General features: G+C 43.0%; 1 protein-coding gene across 3 annotated transcripts in view; it reads right to left on the minus strand.

Moving 5' to 3' along the window:
- lrp4 (low density lipoprotein receptor-related protein 4) overlaps positions 1-21,128 on the minus strand; it is a 156,851-nt gene that overhangs the window by 39,283 nt on the left and 96,440 nt on the right. For all 3 annotated transcript variants that reach the window (XM_033622077.2, XM_033622068.2, XM_033622087.2), the window contains exons 3-8: positions 20,720-20,836; positions 8,305-8,418; positions 8,076-8,192; positions 6,248-6,376; positions 844-963; positions 505-630 (exon numbers count right to left, since the gene is read on the minus strand). In XM_033622077.2, the coding sequence (XP_033477968.2) occupies positions 505-630; positions 844-963; positions 6,248-6,376; positions 8,076-8,192; positions 8,305-8,418; positions 20,720-20,836 (723 nt within the window). The remainder of the gene's footprint in view (positions 1-504; positions 631-843; positions 964-6,247; positions 6,377-8,075; positions 8,193-8,304; positions 8,419-20,719; positions 20,837-21,128) is intronic.

Raw genomic sequence — 21,128 nt, forward strand, 5'->3', positions numbered from 1 at the left:
TTCATTACATATAAATGAAGTGCTACGAATAAAAAACAAAGACATTTCAGAAAAAAAAACACTTGTTGTACTGAGTGAGAACAAATGTATATTATCTTTGAAGCTGTAAAGTTAAGGGAAATATCAGGGTTCAGGAGGTTTATGCAAAGTGATCTGGAACTCCTTTACCATCATGGCTCGGGTTATAGATGGATAGTATCCAAAAATAGAGTTAAATCTTTCCATCTCTCCCTCCTCTCGGCTGCCTGTTTATTGTTCAATTCTATCTCAACACACAGGCCTGTTTCTGTAGTTTGTCCACAGGTTGGTGTTTCCCCAGCGAAGGATCTGCCAAACTGATAAGTCTGTTGTTTGAAAGCAACTGTGTGTTTCGACCAAATAAAAGAAAGAAGGCTAAAGTGAGTTTGTGAGTAGAGGAGGGCTGTTCTGAGCCGTTGTCATGGCTACCATTGAAGCCGGTGTTATATTTAGCTTCTGAAAACAAGATAACAACTGCAGTCTTACCAGTTTTCTCACAGCCCTCTTCATCACTGCGGTCGGAGCAGTCAGGCTCGCCATCGCATCTCCATGACAACCGGACGCAGCGTCCAGTGCCGCAGCGGAACTGATCGGCTGTGCACATGGACGTGGCTGCAGGCAACACAAACACACAGAAACATACACGTTTTATCCTTTGGGTCTTAGATCAGGTGATTTCAGATATTCTGAGTGATCGTCTTGTTTTTCCATCAGCAGCATGAGGTCAGATAAAAGGCTGGGATTGAATATGAAGGAATATAAAAGTAGACATGCATATATTGAGCACATATTTATTCAGTTATTGTGATGAGAACAGCTACTCACTGCAGTTCTTCTCATCCGACTGGTCGTCACAGTCGAATTCGCCGTCACACCTCCAGCCGGCGTTGATGCACATCCCACTACTGCACATGAACTCAACTGATCTGCATGGCTGGTGGGAAGCTACACACACACACACACACACACACACACACAGAATGACATCAGAAACCACAGCAGGCAACACAGCTGTTATTTCACCACCTTTACAGCGAAAAACATCTTTATAACTTAAATCTGTAGCTCATCAGTGGTTTATAACTTCGGGGTGAAAACTTTCATGAGAGGTCACAACATCATTTTTAAATGCGCAACTTCTTTTAGGGGTGGTAAAAAAATATATAGTTTTTCTCTAAGTGTTTATTATCATGTAAAAAAAGCTAAACATGCTCGCATTGTTTTCAAAAAGCAGCGTTGAAAGAAAATTGCTGGTTAACAATTGAATAAAGATACAAGATGGAGGTCTCAACTGATCCTCTCAGTTCCTAGTAACAGAGACTCCAACCCATGTAGTACCCAAATTATATTCAGTCTGATTGGGTTGGATAATGTTCCGTTCTATCTGAATATATTTGTTAACACAATCAGTCAATCAAGTGGCAGCAACTCAATGTATATAGGCATGTAGACATGGTGAAGACGACCTGCTGAAGTTCAAACTGAGCATCAGAATGGGGAAGAAAGATGATCTAAGTGACTTTGAACGTGGCATGGTTGTTAGTGCCAGATGAGCTGGGAGTCTTTACTGGGATTTTCACACACAACCATCTCTAGGGTTTACAGAGGATGGTCCCAAAAAGAGAAAATATCCAGTGAGCCAAAATGCCTTGTTGATGCCAGAGGTCAGAGGAGAATGGCCAGACTGGTTCAAGATGACAGAAAGGCAACAGGAAGTCAAATAACCACTGGTTCCAACCAAGGTCTGCAGAAGACCATCTCTGAAGCAACAACACCTTGTCCAACCTTGAAGCAGATGGGCTACAGCAGCAGAAGACCACACCAGGTGCCACTCCTGTTAGCTCCTGCAAGCATGGATCCATCCTGCCTTGTATCAACGGTTCAGGCTGCTGCTGGTGGTGTAATGGTGTGGGGGAGATTTTCTTAGTACCAACTGAGCATGGTTTAAACACCACAGCCTACCTGAGTATTGTTGCTGACCGTGTCCATCCGTTTATGACCACAGTGTACCCATCTTCCGATGGCTACTTCCAGCAGGATAACGCACCATGTCACAAAGCTCACATCATCTCAAACATGACAATGAGTTCACTGTACTCCAATGGCCTCCACAGTCACCAGGTCTCAGTCCAATAGAGCACCTTTGGGATGTGCTGGAACAGGAGATTCTCATCATGAGAGCAACTGTGTGATGTCATCATGTCAATATGGACCAAAATCTCTGACGAATGTTTCCAGCACCTTGTTGAATTTATGACACCAAGAATTAAGGCAGCTCTGAAGGCAAAAGGGGTCCAACCTGGTACTAGGAAGGTGTACGGATCAGCTTTGATCACTTGGTCTCAGGAGTAAAAGTTTGAACCATGAAGTGACAGAAAAAGAATGATGTGTTGCTGCCATTATAAACTGTGGCTGCTTGTTGACAGATGTAGCACTGTGCTGCTGCCAGTGTTGGTCGTCTCACTGTCCGGGTCTGTTTGGGTCAACCATGTGTTGGATCAGGTCTAATTATCCTCGGGGCTATTTCAGATCGCGTCTTTCTTTTTTTTACGATAATTTATGCCCATGGGAATCGGGTGGGTTTTAGATCTGACCACTGATGTTTTATTGTCATATGAACAGAATACAAGTAACTTTTTATGCTCTCCATAAAAAGTGAAAAAGACAAGTGCAAAAACGCAAAGTAACAGCATTTCATACCAGTGATATTTCCTTCCCCATAAGCATTAATTGCTTATGTTTATTTTGGCTGCCTTATGATCATCCCTGACTAGAGATCATAGCCGTCCCACCTTTAAATCTCCCACCACATCTCAACATGTGATCAGATCAAAGTGAAGCTCAACCTGGCAGCAGATGAGGACGGAGGTGGACGAGAAGATTAAAGCTGAATCAAACATAAGCATCTTAAATCCCAGCAAGTGTGTATGTGCGTGTGTTCTTTTGACATGTTTCCTCCTGACGGCACGAGTCGGCTCCCATCAAAGCCACAGTGGGCGTGAGATAAGGGAGGAACAAAATGGCAAACGAGGGAATGCAGGGGGAAGAAAGGCATGGAAAAAAACAGACGGAGATGTTGCAGAGCTTCAAGCATCCCCGCGCAGGCTTATCAGCTGGGCAAGAGACAGAGATGATCAAAAAAGCAAAACAGCAGGTGGCTCTCCCACAGAGAGAGACTTATAGGTCACAAGAATCAGCGTGGGATGCCGACGAACACACTGACGCCCACACACACTCAAATATGATTCGTCCACCCTTCATCTCACTCCTTGTCTTTCTCTCTCCCTCCCTCACACATACACACACACACACACACCAACGATGCTCTTTCATCTGCTCAGCTATGCAGCCGAAAGCAGTATCAGTGTTCGCAAGCGGTAACAAGGCGTGCAAGTGTGAGTGTTTTGGGATGTGTGTGTGTGTGTGTGTGTGTGCATTCACATAAGGGGGAGGGAGGGAGTGAGAGAGGCTTCTTCTCTAACAAAGCGCCCTTCATGTGTCTGGAGAGTCGATGCCAAGGAATGCTGTCTGAGGATGGGCCGTCTTATGCCTCTGAGGAATGCCTCCTCTGTGTGTGTGAGCGTGTGTGTGTGTCCACAAACTATCTGTATGTTTCAGAAGACGTCTTCAGACTTTTTGAAATGAAATTTAGAGAATTTTATGCACTAAAAAAAGTGAACACTAAGCAAATTCTGGTCACAAATAACACTGAATATGAAAAAAATAAGAATAAATGGGATGTTTCAGAGCGCAGGACAGCAGGAAATGACCAGTTAGGGAACATGAGATCCAGCTGGTTTCAGTACATGAGACAGGAAGTGGATTGATCTATTAACCTTGTTGGTGTTTAATACAACATGCGGCGCAAAGAGTCCTGTCATTACTGAGTGCAGAAGTCACCAACAGGATTTTGTGTGCATTCTTAAATCTTTATCATGTGAGACTTTTCAAAGACACACGCAAACCAACCGTGTGTGTCTTCCGCAATACCTGATTTATCTGGATCTGATATGTGCACCAGCTTTTGTTTTTATACTGCAAAGTTATTTTAAGTATTTCCAGGACCTTCCTCCTGTCTGTTTTTTAACTTTTTAAAAGCTTTGATGCCAGCTCAACTTTCCAAAAGAGAAATGTTAAACACTTCAGAAGTGAGGCAGCAATTAAAAAACCTGGGTGTGGGAGGATACGAGGGAGAAACAGAGAGCAGCTCAGTCTGCTAACATGACCAAATGATATTACGAAACCTTGAAGCTGTGCTTATCGCGCTGCAGATAAACACATCAAAGGGGGAACCCACTGTGCATGAGTGTGTGTGTGTGTGTGTGTGTGTGTGAGAGAGAGGGGGATGTGGTGGGTGGTTATAGACAATGAGCGCATGAAACAAACGTGAGAAATCAGAGAGGAGAGAATGAGGAGGGAGATGCTGAGAGATTTGTCAGCAGCAGGCAGCGTCTCTGGAGTGAGGAGCGCGAAACATGATAGTCTGTGTTAATCAGGACCATGGCTTCACACTGTGTGTGTGTGTGTGTGTGTGTGTGTGTGTGTGAGATACAGTGACAGAAAAGATCTAACAGACAGAATGTTTTCCAGTTCTGACAGATGCTGTGGAGCAGCTGTTCCTCAGCTCAGCCTGACGTCAACCGGTTTTTATAACATGAAATCGACACTGAACATTATGATGTTTTTCCGATGTGTTTCTGTACGCTATCGCATATTTATGAATAAAGGGGTAAAGTTCTTAAAAAAAGTTTTAACCACCAAAAAGTAGGGCTTCATGATGACTGCGTCGGTGTCATTTGACCAGATTTGAAGCTGAACTGGCTTCTCAAATATGAAAATTTTAGTTTTTCTGCCAATTTCACCTGAATTTTATTGAGTTTTTGATGTGCAGGCCGGTCTAATCAAGCAATTTGACAATATCCTTAAGCTCAAAGAAACTGTGTTGGGCATTCAAATGAATGAATGAATCAGTGAATTGTAGAAATGATCAACAGGATAATCAAAATCGATTCAGTCAGTGCCCACTTGCTCAATCGGTGCAACCCACAGATGTATAAAGAGAACTGGACACAGCGTTGGAGGCAGGACCTCGTTCATCTCTACAAAAGTTGCTCAGTGGCACATGAAGCCAAAAACATTCAATGGCCCCACATAAAATGACCCAGATGATCAGTGCTGCTTCCACATTATTGCGCCCATAGAGCAGGTGCACTAGGCCGAGCTGGCTACTTCTGTTTTAGCGCTCTGCTAACGTGAATGGGAATGAAATGATTTAATCGTATGGCTCTTTTAGACTTAACAAATCTTATCAGACCATATGGATCAAATCCTGAAAGGAAAACTCGTCATTTTGCAGAGGGTGTGGTGTTCAAAAAAACATATCCACTGATTTACAGATGTCTCTTTAATAATGTAAGTCTATGGGGAAAAGTTTTCCTGGGCCCAATGGCATCACGTGACACACCCAGGAAGTTGTAATTCCACAGTTTGACCACTAGAAAAACTGGCTCCAAAGCATGGCGCACTTCCTGGTGGCCTGATGCAACCACTTAAAATAATTAATGCCTAAACTTCCCGTTCAGATAAGCCCATAATGCACTCTTAAACTACAGATGAACCTCTTCTGCAAGCTGCAGGACATGAGGATGACTCGCTGTTTGGGGACATGTGTGCAGCAGTGCCATTGGAGTGTGTGGCTGGAAAGAGTGAAGAAGAAAAGGAGAAGGGCTGGAGAGAGGAAAGACAGTTGCCAGAAGGAGAAAAGAAACTTAACTCTCATCTAACGGCAACACAGAGGACTGGTCTCCCAGAGGAGCTTCTTCTCCTGCTCAAGACGCTGTTTAGTGAGAGCCAAGAGCGCTGCCATGGATCATAGAGAGTACGTGCAGCCGCTCGCTGTGAGCTTTACACCAGCAGGACAGGCTGGATCAGTCGCTCCGCTGTAACAATGGGTATTGTTTTCTTCTTGGACTTCCACCAAGTTTGCATCTTAGATCTTCAAATTGAGGACGTTTTGTGCAGGGATATTTGCCAAATGTTTCCTCTTTTAAGAGTTTGTGATGTAGACTGTATTTAGAAATAGATTTAAGGTTTTACCATGTACACGTAAACTGAAATATCATGCACTATACTAATATATAGGTCATAACTGTGGATTCCTTTGAGGTTTGAAGTTAACAAACACCCGAAGTCAGTTCATAAGTTTGCAAGTGTGTTTGTGCGTGCTTACAGCAGTCCGACTCATCTGACCAGTCTCCGCAGTCGTCGTCTCCGTCACAGTGGTAAATGTCCAGGATACAGCGGCCGTATGCACACTGGAACTCCTCCACACTGCAGGTGGCTGCCATCACATCTGAGGCTGCACACACACACACACACACACACACACACACACACACACACACATACACATACATGTTAAACAGATGCTGGGAAAGATGGTGCGGCAGCTGGCTGTCTGAGGCTCTTTGAAGCTTCCACTCTCCTCTGCAGAGTCTGTCAGAAACTATACATGAAATGAAGGAAGCTCGGCTCTCTATTAAGACAGTGAACATGTTTACATGCTCTGCAGTAAATTGATTACTAGAAGATCTTAGTTTACATGCAGCTGGTCAGTAATCAGATTTGTCCTCTTCTTGAGGCCACAGTTTTGATTCATGATACTGCAGCCGGGAGGCAACACACTCTCTTGTGATGTTTGAATTTCACAAATTGCGTACTGTTCAGATGTGGAAACTTATTTCAGCCTGCCTTTGGATTATTTTGGATACGAGGACGAGCAGGTGCTGTGAGTAATGGGTTTTCTTTTCATCCTGCCGCTGCTGCTCCAGAGATAAGTTCCCCGTTTGATACATTTGCTCTGTTATGAAACCTCCATTAAAAACACAGTTAAAAAAAATAAAAAATGAGCAACGTTAACTGGATTCTTTTACACAGATTCAGGAAACTGAGCTTCTCACTTCTCATTAACATGACAAGACAACAAAACTAGTACGTTATGTGAACACAGTAATTGATGGGCTGTCAGGCTTCTCATGAACAACACATTTTGGTTGCTTTAGTTTTTAGCTGTAGCCGATTATTTCTCTGAATTGACCCAATTATATAATGACACTCCTACATCAACACTCAGCTGAAAATCTTTATAGGAAGACAACACAATAAACAATAACTTGCGGAGAAAGACATTGAACCCCTTCATTAAACCATTATTTTACACTCGTGCAGTCTCATGACAGCATAAACATTTATTAAAGGAGCTCAACATCCAAAGCAAATCAATGATTCACAGTCTGGTATGGGATTGTCTGCACTCGGCTCTCAATATGGAGGTGGCTGAGCCAACCGCTAGCAGCTAACGATGCTAATAGCGTGAATAGTGCTTACAGTGTACTTCACTCTCTGCTCAGGACGCCATTACTCCACTGTGTCTTTCAATAGCAAAGAGCTGCCTGCTATTATATTAACGTTCTGAATGTTGCAAAGCCTCCTGAGACCCTGTGTTGTCATATGAGGACATCAAATTTTGGGTTTACTTGAGCTAATACTTCATTCTGCTTAACTTAGACCTGTTGTCCTCCTTCGTGGACACATTTTTGTGCCACCTATTGGTAGTAAGAGCACAGTACACCAATCCATGTAAAAACAAGGTGGCAGCCATCTCTGCTAAGTCAGTCTGCAGCTGATCCCGACACTAAAGACACAAAATCTAATAACATTTTATGGTTGAAACTTGTTTATTTATGATTAATAATGTTTATAGTTTGATTTGCCAACATTTTTTTGCAACAGCAACAAGCTAAGACACTGTTTATTAGGAAGTACTCTTTTGAAAACACTGGAACTTAATTATCATTGACAAAGTTGATTTTTTTTATATACTTATTGGGTCCTAGTGATCCCAAATAGCTAGGAAAAATCAAAAATGCATACCAAACAAAAGTTCAGGTCTCAGGAGGATAGTGCTCCTGTGTGTAGCTGCTTTACCCTGAGAAGCATTAAGCCCTGTTTCTTCCTGTGTCTTTCTTAAACGCACACAAATACCCAGAGTAACTTACGGCAGTTTTCCTCATCTGATCCGTCCTTACAGTCCGTGTCTCCATCACAGTACCAGTGTTCAGCGATACAGCTGCCATCTGTGCAGCGGAACTCTTTGTCCGAGCATTTCCGCATGTCTGGTCAGAAATAAACAAACGAACCTCAGGTCATATTGATAAGACTGTGGGGATGAAGACGTGCTTGCATGATGATGTTCGTGTGTGTATGTGTGTAGATATGTGTACCTACCACACTGTTCGTCACTGTTGTCCCCACAGTCGTTGTCGCCATCGCAGTGCCAGAGGCTGCGAATACAGTAGCCATTCTGGCAGTGAAACTCGTCCTCTTCGCACTCTCTGGGAGCTGCAGAGAGAAGAGGAAAGAGGGAGGTTTCAGTGGATGAGTAATGAGGATACAACAAAAGCAAAGAGCCGATACTGTACAACTGTGTGATAAGAGGAAGCCGTCCCTGAGCACTGCTGACTTTATATCTACAGCTGCACCGACACCAGGGCAACTGTGGCCTTTTATGTCAGGCTCACAGCGGGGGAGAAGTAAGTGAGATTTTTCTCTTTGTAAACAGGCTAAAGTCTCCTGAGGCTGCAGGTCTACGGCTCAAAGACCTACAGAGCGAACACATGACATTCGATCAACAGCTACTGAAACTCAGTGAGGAGGAGGCCTGGAGAAAGTCATACTGAGTGTGTGTACGGTCACTGACTGTTCCCAGTAAAACATTTGCTTTAATTGCTGTCTAATTTTACTCAGACAGCACTTTGCCAAGATGTGTAACAAGTGCTGTACACACAAAACCAAACCACCTTAATGGCTGCCTGTAAAAAAAAACAACCAGTGATTTGTCCTTGAGGAAACACAAAGGTTGTGGTCAGCTTGAATTAATGTTGGTTACAGTAAATACCAACAGTGACAAGCTTCCATGGAAAAAAGAATTAAACGCCCAAAGAAATATGGCAAACCAAAAGTTAAGCATAGCCCTCATCTCCATTGTCCATCTGTGTGCTCAGTGTTTTCCAATCACGTGTAGTTTTACCGAAATACATGTTAATACACTGCATCTCTTTGTTGGTCAGAATAAGTTTACAGTTCTACTGTGAAGGTGTCAGTGGGCTACAACCGCAGAGCCTGTCAGAGGGTCAAACAGTGTCTAAAACCTCCTCCCACACCTTTAAGATGCTGGAATTAGAAGAGCTGCATTCTGCAACTTTCTGAAAATGACAATCAGACATTCACACACAGTTTACAAAGCGATGAGCCAAGTCTTGAGAAAGTAGGAAGGGTTTGAACTCTTCTTTCAAGCTCTCTTTTATTTTTCACACAATGACTTCTCTCTTCTTCCATGTGAACAACCAAGTGCAATGAGCCTGTCTGTAGAGACTGTTCAAAAATGTGCACTATTATCCCCATTTTCAAACTTCTATTACCTCTGGACTTTTCTCGGGTGGCTGACTTTATACTTAATTTTGAGCATAGTGACACCTTAAAATAGGAAAGTATGCTGTCACAGCTCTAAAAGAACAAGTTTGAGAGATCTAGACCAAAAAAAAGTCTGTAATCTGCTGTTATTTGTAAAAGATGTGGCTGTCTAGAAAGTATCGTACACATAATATTCTCTATCCCAGTGGTTCCCAACTGGTGGGTCCTGTATCCATTCTGATTGGACTGCAAGGGACTCGCAAAGGTGTCACACACTTTATTTTGAAGTACAGTGAATTTCCAGCACTTTGACAGAGACAGCTAACTAGCTCAATGACACGACCAAATGCAAGTATGTTGAATACACTGAACTTTGTGGAGCTTGAAGAAATTACTAAAGAGAAATCTGGACCCCATGGCTGGACCAGTTTCACTGCTCTATCTTATCATGCACAAGTTAAATTTTGTCTGTTTCAAGAGGAGGTGGATGTCCCACCAATGGTTGGCTTCTGGCATCACAATCTCTATAATCAGATTTGCAGAGGTTAGCAAGGGTTTTGGTATCAAAAGTGTTCTAGTCTGAGTAGTATTGACGAATCATGTTTGAGCTGCAGGTAAGCAGTCCATGTGGGGAGCAACACAGGTAGAACCCAATGGTCGACATGCAATCTTGAAACCCTTGGCGAATGTGCGACAACAATTTAGCTTTTTATTGGATTTTCTTGTCTGCAAATATAGGATGATATCTGTTTTTAGGGATTAGCCGAATTAACCAGTGCAAGGAATTGGAAGTCTTGGCCAAGGTATCCACTTGCTACACTGGAACCTTTATCACCATCAAACAGATAGCCAGTGAGTTACCAGATTGCTGGTATTCTACCATCCAGACAGCAACGGTGTTAATGGTGCAGAAAAGTGTCGTTTTATTAACTTCACCAGCAGGACTGAGCAAAAACATACAAGCTGTAGCAGCACCGGGCGCACACACACACATATACATGCTTTTACTTGAACATGGTTCAGACTGAACAACGGCTTTCTTTCCAGGTCCTATTTGGGTTGCAGACAGGTTATGCTGCCACCTACTGGTGAGCTCAACAAGGTGTATCACAAATGTTAGCAAATTATTAAACATAGCAACTTCTTAAAGAAATGTTTAAGTATAGGAAATGGGTACGACCACGACCACGGATATTAAAACCAGCTGAAAGAAACATGCAAGAGGAACACCACTCTTCTTTGCATGCCTCCATCCACCAGGTTTTTACATTAAATGTTGCATTTACGTGTATAACGTGCAACATAGACAGGTCCAAGCTTTTCTGCTCAAAAGTCATTTTCATTAATCAATAAGCTAAATAAAAAAAGATTTCTTAATGATTCCACAGTTCTTCCAAATTCAAACCAGCTGAATTTGGGCCTGGTTTCATCCATCAAAGCTGAGCACTGCAGCTCCTTTTATGTCTTAATTAAATATACTGACTGCTGCAAGTCAGTAAATGTTGTTTCAGGCTACAGTTCACCTTGAAACTGAAGATAAGAGACACATTTGTCATTCATACCAACAGCTGTGACGGTGCAGTCAGACAGAAGTCACTCCCTCCAGTGAACTTTCAGCACTGTGACATTGACAGTGTTTCAGTTTCAAACCCTTTCATTTATCCAAACAACTCCTCCGCCTTGCCTCTTTAATCACACCTCCATTGATAAAAGACTGAATGGATTTTCAAAACACCGCCTCTACTGTTACCACCGCAAATCGATGGCAAAACCCAGCCATGCTCGCCTGGGGCCGAGTAAACAGGTTCGTCAAGGAGAACCAATGATGGATGGCCCCTGGCAGGAGGTAATCTATAATTTATCACTGCCGTGTGTGAGTGTCAGACAGCTGAGACAAACAGAGAGAGATAAGGAGAGACAGAAACAGAAGGATGCCCACAGAACAGAGGCGCAGGCGAAGACAAAGATGAAGCTTTTCTTTATCTCTGAGAGATTTTTCATCTTTTCTCAGGTGTGTTGCATCACAGCACGAGTCAAGGCTGCTGGAGACACACTTCACTGCAGAGACATGACATGACGTGAGGCCCCAGAGCAGGACTCCAGACTGACAGTTTCAAATCGTAGCAGTGGGGCACCCTACTGAACATTTTAGGGGCGCCAGCACAAATTCTAGGAGAACCACTTGAACCAACTTGAGCTTGCTGGTGCTCGCAGCTGAACATGATTATACCTGGAGTATTTACAAATGTAGATATTTTAAGGTGCACAAGAAAAAGAAGAAGATAAACTTTATTAATCCCTGAGGGGAAATTCAATTTTTCTGTCTTGTCATTTACACGCAGGCCTGAGATACACACGCATGCACAAACAGGACGTATGCATGCCTTGGACAGGCACCCTGAGCAGTTGGGGGTTCAGCACCTTGCTCAAAGTGCGCCTTGGCAGCACCCAGGAGGTACTGGCACCTCTTCACGCTCCATATTTGTTCCGAACACGGATTTGAAACCACACCAAGCCCCTGTGGACTTAGCTACTGCCACCCCACTGAGCCACTGCCGGCAAATGCGTAACTTATATTTTGCCAATTTTCCAAAGTGATACAGCAAAACTGCTTGATTTTGAGTCTGTATGTGATCGGAGTCATCCTTAATTTGATTATAGTAATTGTCAAGATTTTTTTCCAGCAACCCAAAATCAAACAATTAAGTTATTTCCCTCACAATTTAGAAGGATTTTGTAATGTAGAAGGGACACAGGAAACATGTTTTATACTTCCTGTGAATGTACTCCAATTAATCTTATTTTCTGATATGTAATTTGTACTTACTCTGTTAATACCTAATTTTGAAAAGTACACATTGATCGCGGGTCGCTTCAATGCATTCACTATAAAGGTCAGAATACAGGTACTTTAAATTCTAAAGGTGGCTGTTTGACTACAGAGAAGCAAGTGACTGCTGGCTTGATGCAGAAACATCAGACCTGCACAGGAGGATTTGATCCAGCTTGGCTGACCGACAAAAGGACTGCCGCCAGTCGCATTTTCCGATGTCAAACCAGACGATACAAAAGTTGGAGAGACACAGGCAGAGCAAAGCAGAGTCTCGGCAAGAAGAGCAGATGGAGCAATGTCACGGGCAAAGCAAAACACACACACACACACACACACACACACACACACACCAGTTCTCACTCTCTTCCGGTGTTTCACATGACACACATAATGATTTAAGAGGTCGCACTGGTGCTCCATGTCAAAGTAACACTCTCTCCAAAAATGGTACTGTAGACCTCTGTGGATGATGGGTATCTCTGTATGACCATAAAGAAACTTTCGTTACCTCGCGTAGGACTTAATTTTAAAATGTTTTGACTCTGTATATTTTATATTTCATATGAGTAGATTAAAAAATAAAGATTCCACCACAAAATAATTTACAAACGGTTGTAAAGACTAAATCTAACTAAAAAAGAATCTCTTCAAGCTACGATCAAAAGGTTGTTGTCATTTCTTCTTGAAAACAACCTGACTGATGCTGGATTTTTGAGGTCGATATCAATAATGATGTTTAAGTGTTGAAAAATTCAGTGAAATATTGGCCGATATTTGATTTTTCACATAATCCCATCGCATGATCAGACATTTTTTAGAGCTGTGACCAGGCTATGTTCTGAACGAGACAGCTGCTCCCTGCTTTTTGAACTAGTAAGTAGTCATTGTGGAATTATGCCATTAACCCCAAATACATCTTTTTTGTTTTGCAATTTCTTGTTACTAAATCGGGCAACATACTTATACCGATTCGATCTATCTGACATAAGCAAATACTGTCCAATCTATCAGCCCGGCTGATTTCTTGCTCCACCTTTTGACAGCTAAACCTCGGCTGACCTCACCCGCATCAACCTCCTCTCAACCGTAGCACCCTGCCCTCCCAAAAAAAGGGGTGGGTCCAAACAGAAATTGAATTTTAAGCCAACTATCGACAAACACACTCATTTAATCTATTGTTCACCTCGTCAGAAAATAATTGAATTCCCCCCTCGCTCTGTCTCTCCCATGCTCTCTGTCCCCTCCCGTCAGCGAGGTAAACAGAGGGAGGTCAGAGGTCAACAAGCCCTCAAGACGCTCATCATTCACACAGCATCCAAACGTCAAAGGGCAAAGGGCGCTGGGAGTCATTACCAGGCTCTCTGCATGTGTTTGTGTGTGTGGTGAAATGGTGTCATGTTTTTTTTCCTGTGAAATGTCTTTCAAACTTCAAGAATTCAGAATATCTCATGTTAAAACACAGGCACCCACACCGAGACGCACCTCAGTCTCCGTGTTTGTCTGAAATCTTGACAACTACTTTAGTTCCAGCCGAGCGTGGAGGATTGTCTTCCCCGTCTCTAAATAATGAAATAAAATCCACTGCATCGCGGGGAGAAACAAAATATATTGGGAGGTGAAAGACAGACCACGGTGAAAAAATGAGGAGAAAGACAGAAGCATGAAATAATAAGTAGTTTGGGGAACAGGGGAGGGAGGGAAATTTACTGGGCATGAAGATGAAAAATTCATAACCGGCTCGCAGCAGACAGACCCCCCATCAGGAAGTGATTCAGTGTCTGGCTGCTGATACAGTATGTGGGTCAACAGAGGAGGAGGAGAAATCACTAGATGACAGACAAATAAGAAAAATCATTGAGGAGAGAGAGCTAACATGTACCTGCTGTACATACAAACCACATGAGGAATAATACAAGAGCTACTCTGGAAAACAATGGGTGTCAAGATTGTATTTGCTGTTAGAGTGCTGCAAAGGCATGAAGCTACCTCTAATCACGCAGTACCAACTTTTTTATTATATTTTTTTATTTACGGTAAATGGAATTTCCGTCCTTCCCTTTAATATAGATGCTACAATAAATGCTAAACAACCTAGATAATTGAAAGTAGTCATCCCCTAATTTTCAGGCACATTAGCACGGTGACTTGATGGAAGGCAGCATCAGTCCAACATGTTGGTCCAGAGTGAAACGACGTCACAAATACGTAATGGATTGCAATAAAGTTTGACTTTGGTGATCTCTACAGACAGATATCGGCACATCTATGCAGAATTTATAGGCTACTGTACAAGATTTTGGGTCTGGTTTCCATTTGTAGTCTGAGTAGTATTGACAAATCATAATTAAGTGGACTTTTAAGAGCAAAAGATGTGGAACACATTGGCTAAAATGCAACCTCAGAACCCATCAGCTAACATCTGACAATGATTTAGCTTTTATAGCATTTTTCTAATTGGTCTACATTTATCTGCAGGAATCTAAGAAGTAGGTTTCTCCTACTACGCACCTTGGGCATGGAACAATCTTTAAAAAGATCTATAAATGGAAACACTTACATCCATCAATGAATTTAAGGGCATCATAAAGAATGTGGTGACAGAGACATGGGCTTGTTCTTCTTGGGAGGCTTCTTTGTTTGAATAGTTGTTGTTTTGTGGTGGATTTTTGTATTATATGTTGTATTTGTTGCATTTTAAATGTGTTTTGATTGGCTGCTACCTCAGCCAGGTCTCTCTTGTAAAGGAGATTTTTCATCTCAATGGGACTTCCTGGTTAAATAAACGAATGAAATCTGGTTTATAGAGATTAGCCGAAATGTTGTCTGGACCTGTCTCAAATTGCTAATCAAACTGTAAACAATGAGCCGCGCACAGAGGAAGTCTTGGCATTACATCACCCACTGGCACAGGCATTAATTGGTCTGGTGTGGCACAGTGCATTCTTGTTGTAGGTTTTCTGGGTCTTGAGCAAAAGCAAATGTCACAACCCTTTTAGATGGAAGATTCTCAGTCATCCAGGTCATGGAAATCTTAGGGTGCTTTCAGACCTAGAGTTGTCTTGCCTTGGTCTGAATCAAAGAGACTCGAGAAACTCAAGCAAGTCCAGTTGCCTAGCACTTAAGATTACCATGATCTTGATGACTGAGAATATTCACAATGTATTGCTTAACAATTTGGGAAGAATGCCCTTCAGAACATCTAGGAAGCTGGCTGATTACAGGAACCACCTGCATTTCAATCGGAGATGCAGGCAACACAGGATCATTCCTAACATCCTACACTTGGGTTCCGCTGTGAAAGGACACAGGACTGCAACAATCCTTCAGAGGGCTCAGAACCAGCTGCTCAATGAGAGAGTGAGACAGATTCATTTCACCATCGATGCGCTTAAATCTAAGACTGAACGGATACTTGAGGTACTGACAGCACTAGGTAGAAGGCACTAGAAGGCACAGACATCGCAATACACCAAGAGCAAGAAACGCCAGACATGGAAATTCCTGACACTACAGACTCATCAAAACAGCTCCCATAGAACAGAAGTACTAGGCCCGTTTCCACCGCAGGAACTTCGGGGTAATTTTACGGGGCTGGGGCCGTTGGTGCGTGTCTCCACCGCAGAAACCACCCCCGAAGGACAGAGTTCCGGAACTTTTACAGGGGCTAAACAAGTCCCTGCCTCGGGGTAGGTACTCAGAACGGCCCCGAAAGACTCCTGGCTGGGGCTTGGGGATTACTTGGTGCTGACTGGATATACTCAAGGAGGGATGTGACAACAACAGAAAGCAACAAAATAGCCGGCATTTTTAAAACTCAGCAGACGAGGGTTAGCTCGTTCATATAGCTTCCGCCACCATGTAAAAAAACCTCACTAAATGGCCCGTGAAAAAAATATTTTTTCCAGCGGATATCTTAGTTACAACATGATTGAGCTAGCAAAGCAGTTTTGTGTTGATATGTGTGGTATTTATTCAGTTTTGGGAAATCACGATGTCTAGAAAGCATCAGCTGACAGGGACAGCTAACAGCAGCAGCAAAGCTAACATCAGGACGTCATCTGTTAAAAGCCTCCCGTTGTCGGATACGACATGAAACTACTCCAGTTAGCTCAATCATGTTGTAACTAAGACATCCGCTGGAAAAAATATTTTTTTCACGGGCCATTTAGTGAGTTATTATAGACACCGCTATCGGCTAACGGCGTCCCTACATCACCCCAGTCAAAATGATCGCGCAACGATTACGTCACATCCAGAGCCCGTAACTTTACAAGAACGTTCCTCTGACTCCGCTCTCAGTGGAGACACAGCGGTTGAGAGGGCCGAGCGAGGGGACGTTCCTGTAGTAGTTCCTGCCCCCCAAATAGTACCAAGAACTTCTTCAGAGGAAACGGGCCTACTGTTTCAAGAAACTCAGGCAAGTCCAGTTGCGTACGATGTAGCACTCTAGCACTCTTTCACCTGCATAGACAACCTAGCTTTATAAAATGACCAGGGAAATATGTTAAGTTCGTCGTTAAGTTCGTGACTAGGTATCTCAAAAAGGAATGACCAAATTTGTCTCAGCATGCAAACTGCATACCTGTTAACCTGCTAGCACATACAGTCATGCAGCTGACCACTACACACGGTCATTGCTAGCCAGCTTATAGCCAACATCTGTCGCCCGTCTGTACAATTGTTACGTTGGCTATTTGGAGTTAAATAAACACAAATGGTCCAGTAAATAACGTGAGGAGAAGACCTGCTTCACTTTGAATCTGAACACACCTTCAAATGCAAACACAACCACCATGGATACATGCTGCTTCACATGAGATTTTGCATCTATGAACCCTGCAGACAGTGCAGTCCATCTGGCCTGCAGATATGAACCTGCTGGTTCAGGAGTCTGCTGAGGTAAAAACTGAACACAAAAAGCTTCCTTCCTCAGCTGAGCGGCTTCCTCCACTTCACTCATGTCCTCAGGCAAGTTCTTGGGTTGTGTGCTTACCTGTAGCGCTTTTGATATTGTCGACTTTTTACTATGATCTAACGTGAAAATATGTGTCTGTGAAGGGGGGTTAGCTCCAGCTGAATCCTCTTTCATCGAACAGCAGAGCCTTTTCCACCAAAACTTACTGTATAACCATTTGCCATAATTCCTCAACTTAGTACAATACGATGGTATCAAGAATCCAGGAAGTTTCCACTGTTGCTGTTACAGTATGCTAACCCAAGCTAAACATCAATCTTCTCATCAGTCATTCAGCAAGGAAGTGAATAAGCACATTTCCCAAAATGTCAAACTATTTCTTCCTCAGTCTCTGACCAAAATTTAATTGTTCCCACCCAAGCGTTCTCTTTTGCAGCCTATCAAACTCAAAAATAAGTTGAAACACATGAGTCAAGTTTTGATGAATTAGATAAGGAGCAATTATGAAACCAAAAATATGGAACAGACAAATACTGATTTTAGATGTTGCACTGAGAAAAAAAAACACACTGGTGGTTATTATCAGTTACTGGAAGATGCAGAGGGAAAAAGGATTCTGTATTGATCTTTAGATAACAGTTAAGTCACTAAAAGGACACTGGCTGACTCTCTCTGCCATGTGTTGTCTCCATCAGGAACACGTCACTCGCTGAAACTATTCCTGTCCCTGCACAGAGCATTACGTGTGATTAAACTGAATCACCAAACCGACACTGACAGCGTGATGGAACGAGTGGCGTGCAGTGTACATCCACACGGATCAGATGGCACATGCAGAGCCCTCTGAGTCACTATGGGTAAATAAATACACAGACTAAAAGTGGACTGTGTGCTCACAGCATCTGACCACTGACTCCACAGAGACTATTGAAACAACACACATTCAAAACGCTCAAAATATAGCAAAAAAGAAATGTCAATTAGGGGCGTTTCCTTCTATTGGTATGGAGTAAATAAACTAGGTGACACAAAGCGTAGTTTTGTCAGAAGCTGGAAGTTTAGGCTGAGATTTACACATGGCTGTAATCCACCGGTAAGCAGAGTAGAAGAAGAAGGGGTCGCTAACAGGAAAAGAAAAAGTTGCCTTGGCCATCTAACCCATCTATGAGATCTTCAAGAATTAGTTTCAGTTGGGCAAGTTTTATTGGCTGGTGTTGTCCATATTTCATGCTGTCCGGAGATGAAGACAAATTAAGTTATCATGGAAATATCAGGGAAGATGCCAACAGTGGAAACAGCTGATCAGTCATGTGAGATGAAGGTTTGCTACCTCAGAACTTATTCAGCTTTCAGGCGTTTCCATATCCCATTTTTCACATCAACTCTTTTTCGACAGAGGCAAACACTAACTTCAAGTGTGTATGAGTTTGAGGACGGTTTGCCAAACGTTGTTTCCAGACAGACAGCTTTTTCATACAATACTTCAAAATTAGCTGCATTCATGGGTTTCTCTCGGCCGTTTCAAAGCACTGATCCCAGACTTTTGTAAACAATTCTCTATATGCCAATGTCATGGTGTGTATGTCATATGACCTGTATGACCTCTAGTATATATGAACATACTTTTTGGGCTTTTCTTTGTAGTAATCTTATTTTGTGTTTTATATTGCTTGTTTAGAGCTGTACATTTTTATCCTGCATTTTTCTTCTATGTTGTCTGTTTGTAACTTATGTTGCTGCTAATCTAAAAGGTTTTTCTGGTTACATAAAGTTTAAAAAAATGTGCATAAAAATACATTCATGGAAGTTACCGACACAATGCATTCCCTAACCTGGAAATCCAGACTCAAATCTAGACAGCTTTTGAGTCTGGCCCTCACCGATACACCCTTCCTACCCAAGGGGCGGCACTAACTGAGGCACATTAAATGCTGCAGCACGCAACTGGATAGCACAAGAGCCAATCAGAGCAAAAAACAAGGTGACATATTCATTGCAGTAAGCCCCATTTGTTTGCCGATCAGTGGGGCTAACTGATATATTATGCTTTTGCCGTATCCCGTCAGCAAAATGGCAAAAACGTCCTTCCTGGAAGCGAAGGCTTCTAGGGCAGTCTTCTGTTCCTCTCCCAAGGAAAAAGATAAGTTGGCTTAGCATTTCTTCCAAAGCTAAACTGAATGGACGCAGTCCTTCAGCAGCTGCCATCTTGGCTGTTTACTTTTCGACTCCTACGGCGCATCGCTGTCCTCATCATGTCGCGCCTGCCCAGAGCCCGCCTCTGTCAGACAGACTGATCTGATTGGTCCGATAGGCAATTCAACGGGCTCTGCTCGCCGGGGCCAGATCCCCGTGCAGTGCAAATTCAAATTTGCTAGGGACGGGGCATCTGGATTTCCAGGTTAACAATATTTCCCACTTTGCCAAAATAACTAAAGTAGCATTTCAAAAATGCTGGCAAAATGGCTCACTGCTCCAGTACTAACTCTAATATAATCAGTTCAGCTAATTTATAAAGGGAGCTATACAGTGCAACTGGTTTCACTTGACAACAAACTACTCCAAATGTTAGGGCTTTTCTTACCGGGGAAAAAAGCAGTGTATGGCTACAGTTTGGCAGTAAATGAAATAAAAATTAAATTAGATTGTGGTGATGTTGGTAAGAGCTCAACTCCACAGTAGGCATCACATGAACACTGGTATTGTGGTCATCCTCAAAGTCCTTGTTAAATCAGGCTCAACTGTTTTGTCAAACACCCATGAGGAGGTTTTCCCGCCTGCTCTTCCTTTTCTGCCGACATTGCCTGAATGCAGCATTAACTCCTTTAACGGCCCTTTGAAGAAGAGAGGAACAGACAAAGGGCTCACCCTTTCCAAAACTGTCATCACTGTCAAACTTAAAATGACTCTCACAAAGATAGAAATACAGAAGCACACACACACACACACACACACACACACACACACACACCTACCCAGCAGGCAGCAATGCATTCATACATAAATACAACAGCAGAAATAGACACTCTTCTGACTTCACCCACTGCAGGCCACATTCTGCCTGGCAAGCAGCTGAAGGGTATTTTGGGTTGAACACACACACACACACACACACACACACACAGATGACTACACAAATCAAAAGAAGGACAGGATAAACTGAGGGCAAAGGTCAGAAAGCATCTTATGTGGTGACTGTGGGAGTGCTGACCTCTCACCAGTGTGTGTGTGTGTGTGTGTGTGTGTGTGTGTGTGTGTGTGAGACAGCCAGGCAACTCCTCCAGACTAAAACAAACACCTCATTGCACATGGCTGCCTCAAACATCTGTCCACTTTAATAACTCATCCCCCTGAGCCCGTCAGAGCAGGTTGAGAGTGTGTGGGTGTTTGTGTGTGTGTGTGTGTGTGTGTGTGTGTGACGGCACATATCACTGTAACTGCCACTGTGTGTGTTTGTGTTGACAAGAGATGAGGAGTGTACTTACGGCAGTCCTGTTCGTCGGAGTCATCCTCGCAGTCGTTGTCTCCGTCACACACCCAGGAGCGGCGGATACATTTGCCATTATCGCAGTGGAAGTCCAGCGGCGAGCAGGTGGGGAGCACTGCAAACAAACAAGGGCAGACAACAACTGTCAGCAGGAACAAACAGACAAACAAAGAGTGAGGCTGAAGGGAGAGGAGAGGAAAGTTTGTTGCTGTTTTTAAGAGGTTCACTACAATATGACGTTTGATGCTTTCCTGTCAGTATTTCAGTCTTTCAACTTCAAAGTTACTTTGTCCTTGTACGGTTAACACATGATTTTCATTCCATGTATGACACCATATTGTAGGCCTAGGTGATTTTTCCAGCACATTTCGGTCAGGACGGTAAAAGCTTTGGGTTTTAGTACCCAG

The sequence above is a fragment of the Epinephelus lanceolatus genome, chromosome 2 (genome assembly GCF_041903045.1).
Source record: "Epinephelus lanceolatus isolate andai-2023 chromosome 2, ASM4190304v1, whole genome shotgun sequence".
Lineage (NCBI taxonomy): Eukaryota > Metazoa > Chordata > Actinopteri > Perciformes > Serranidae > Epinephelus > Epinephelus lanceolatus.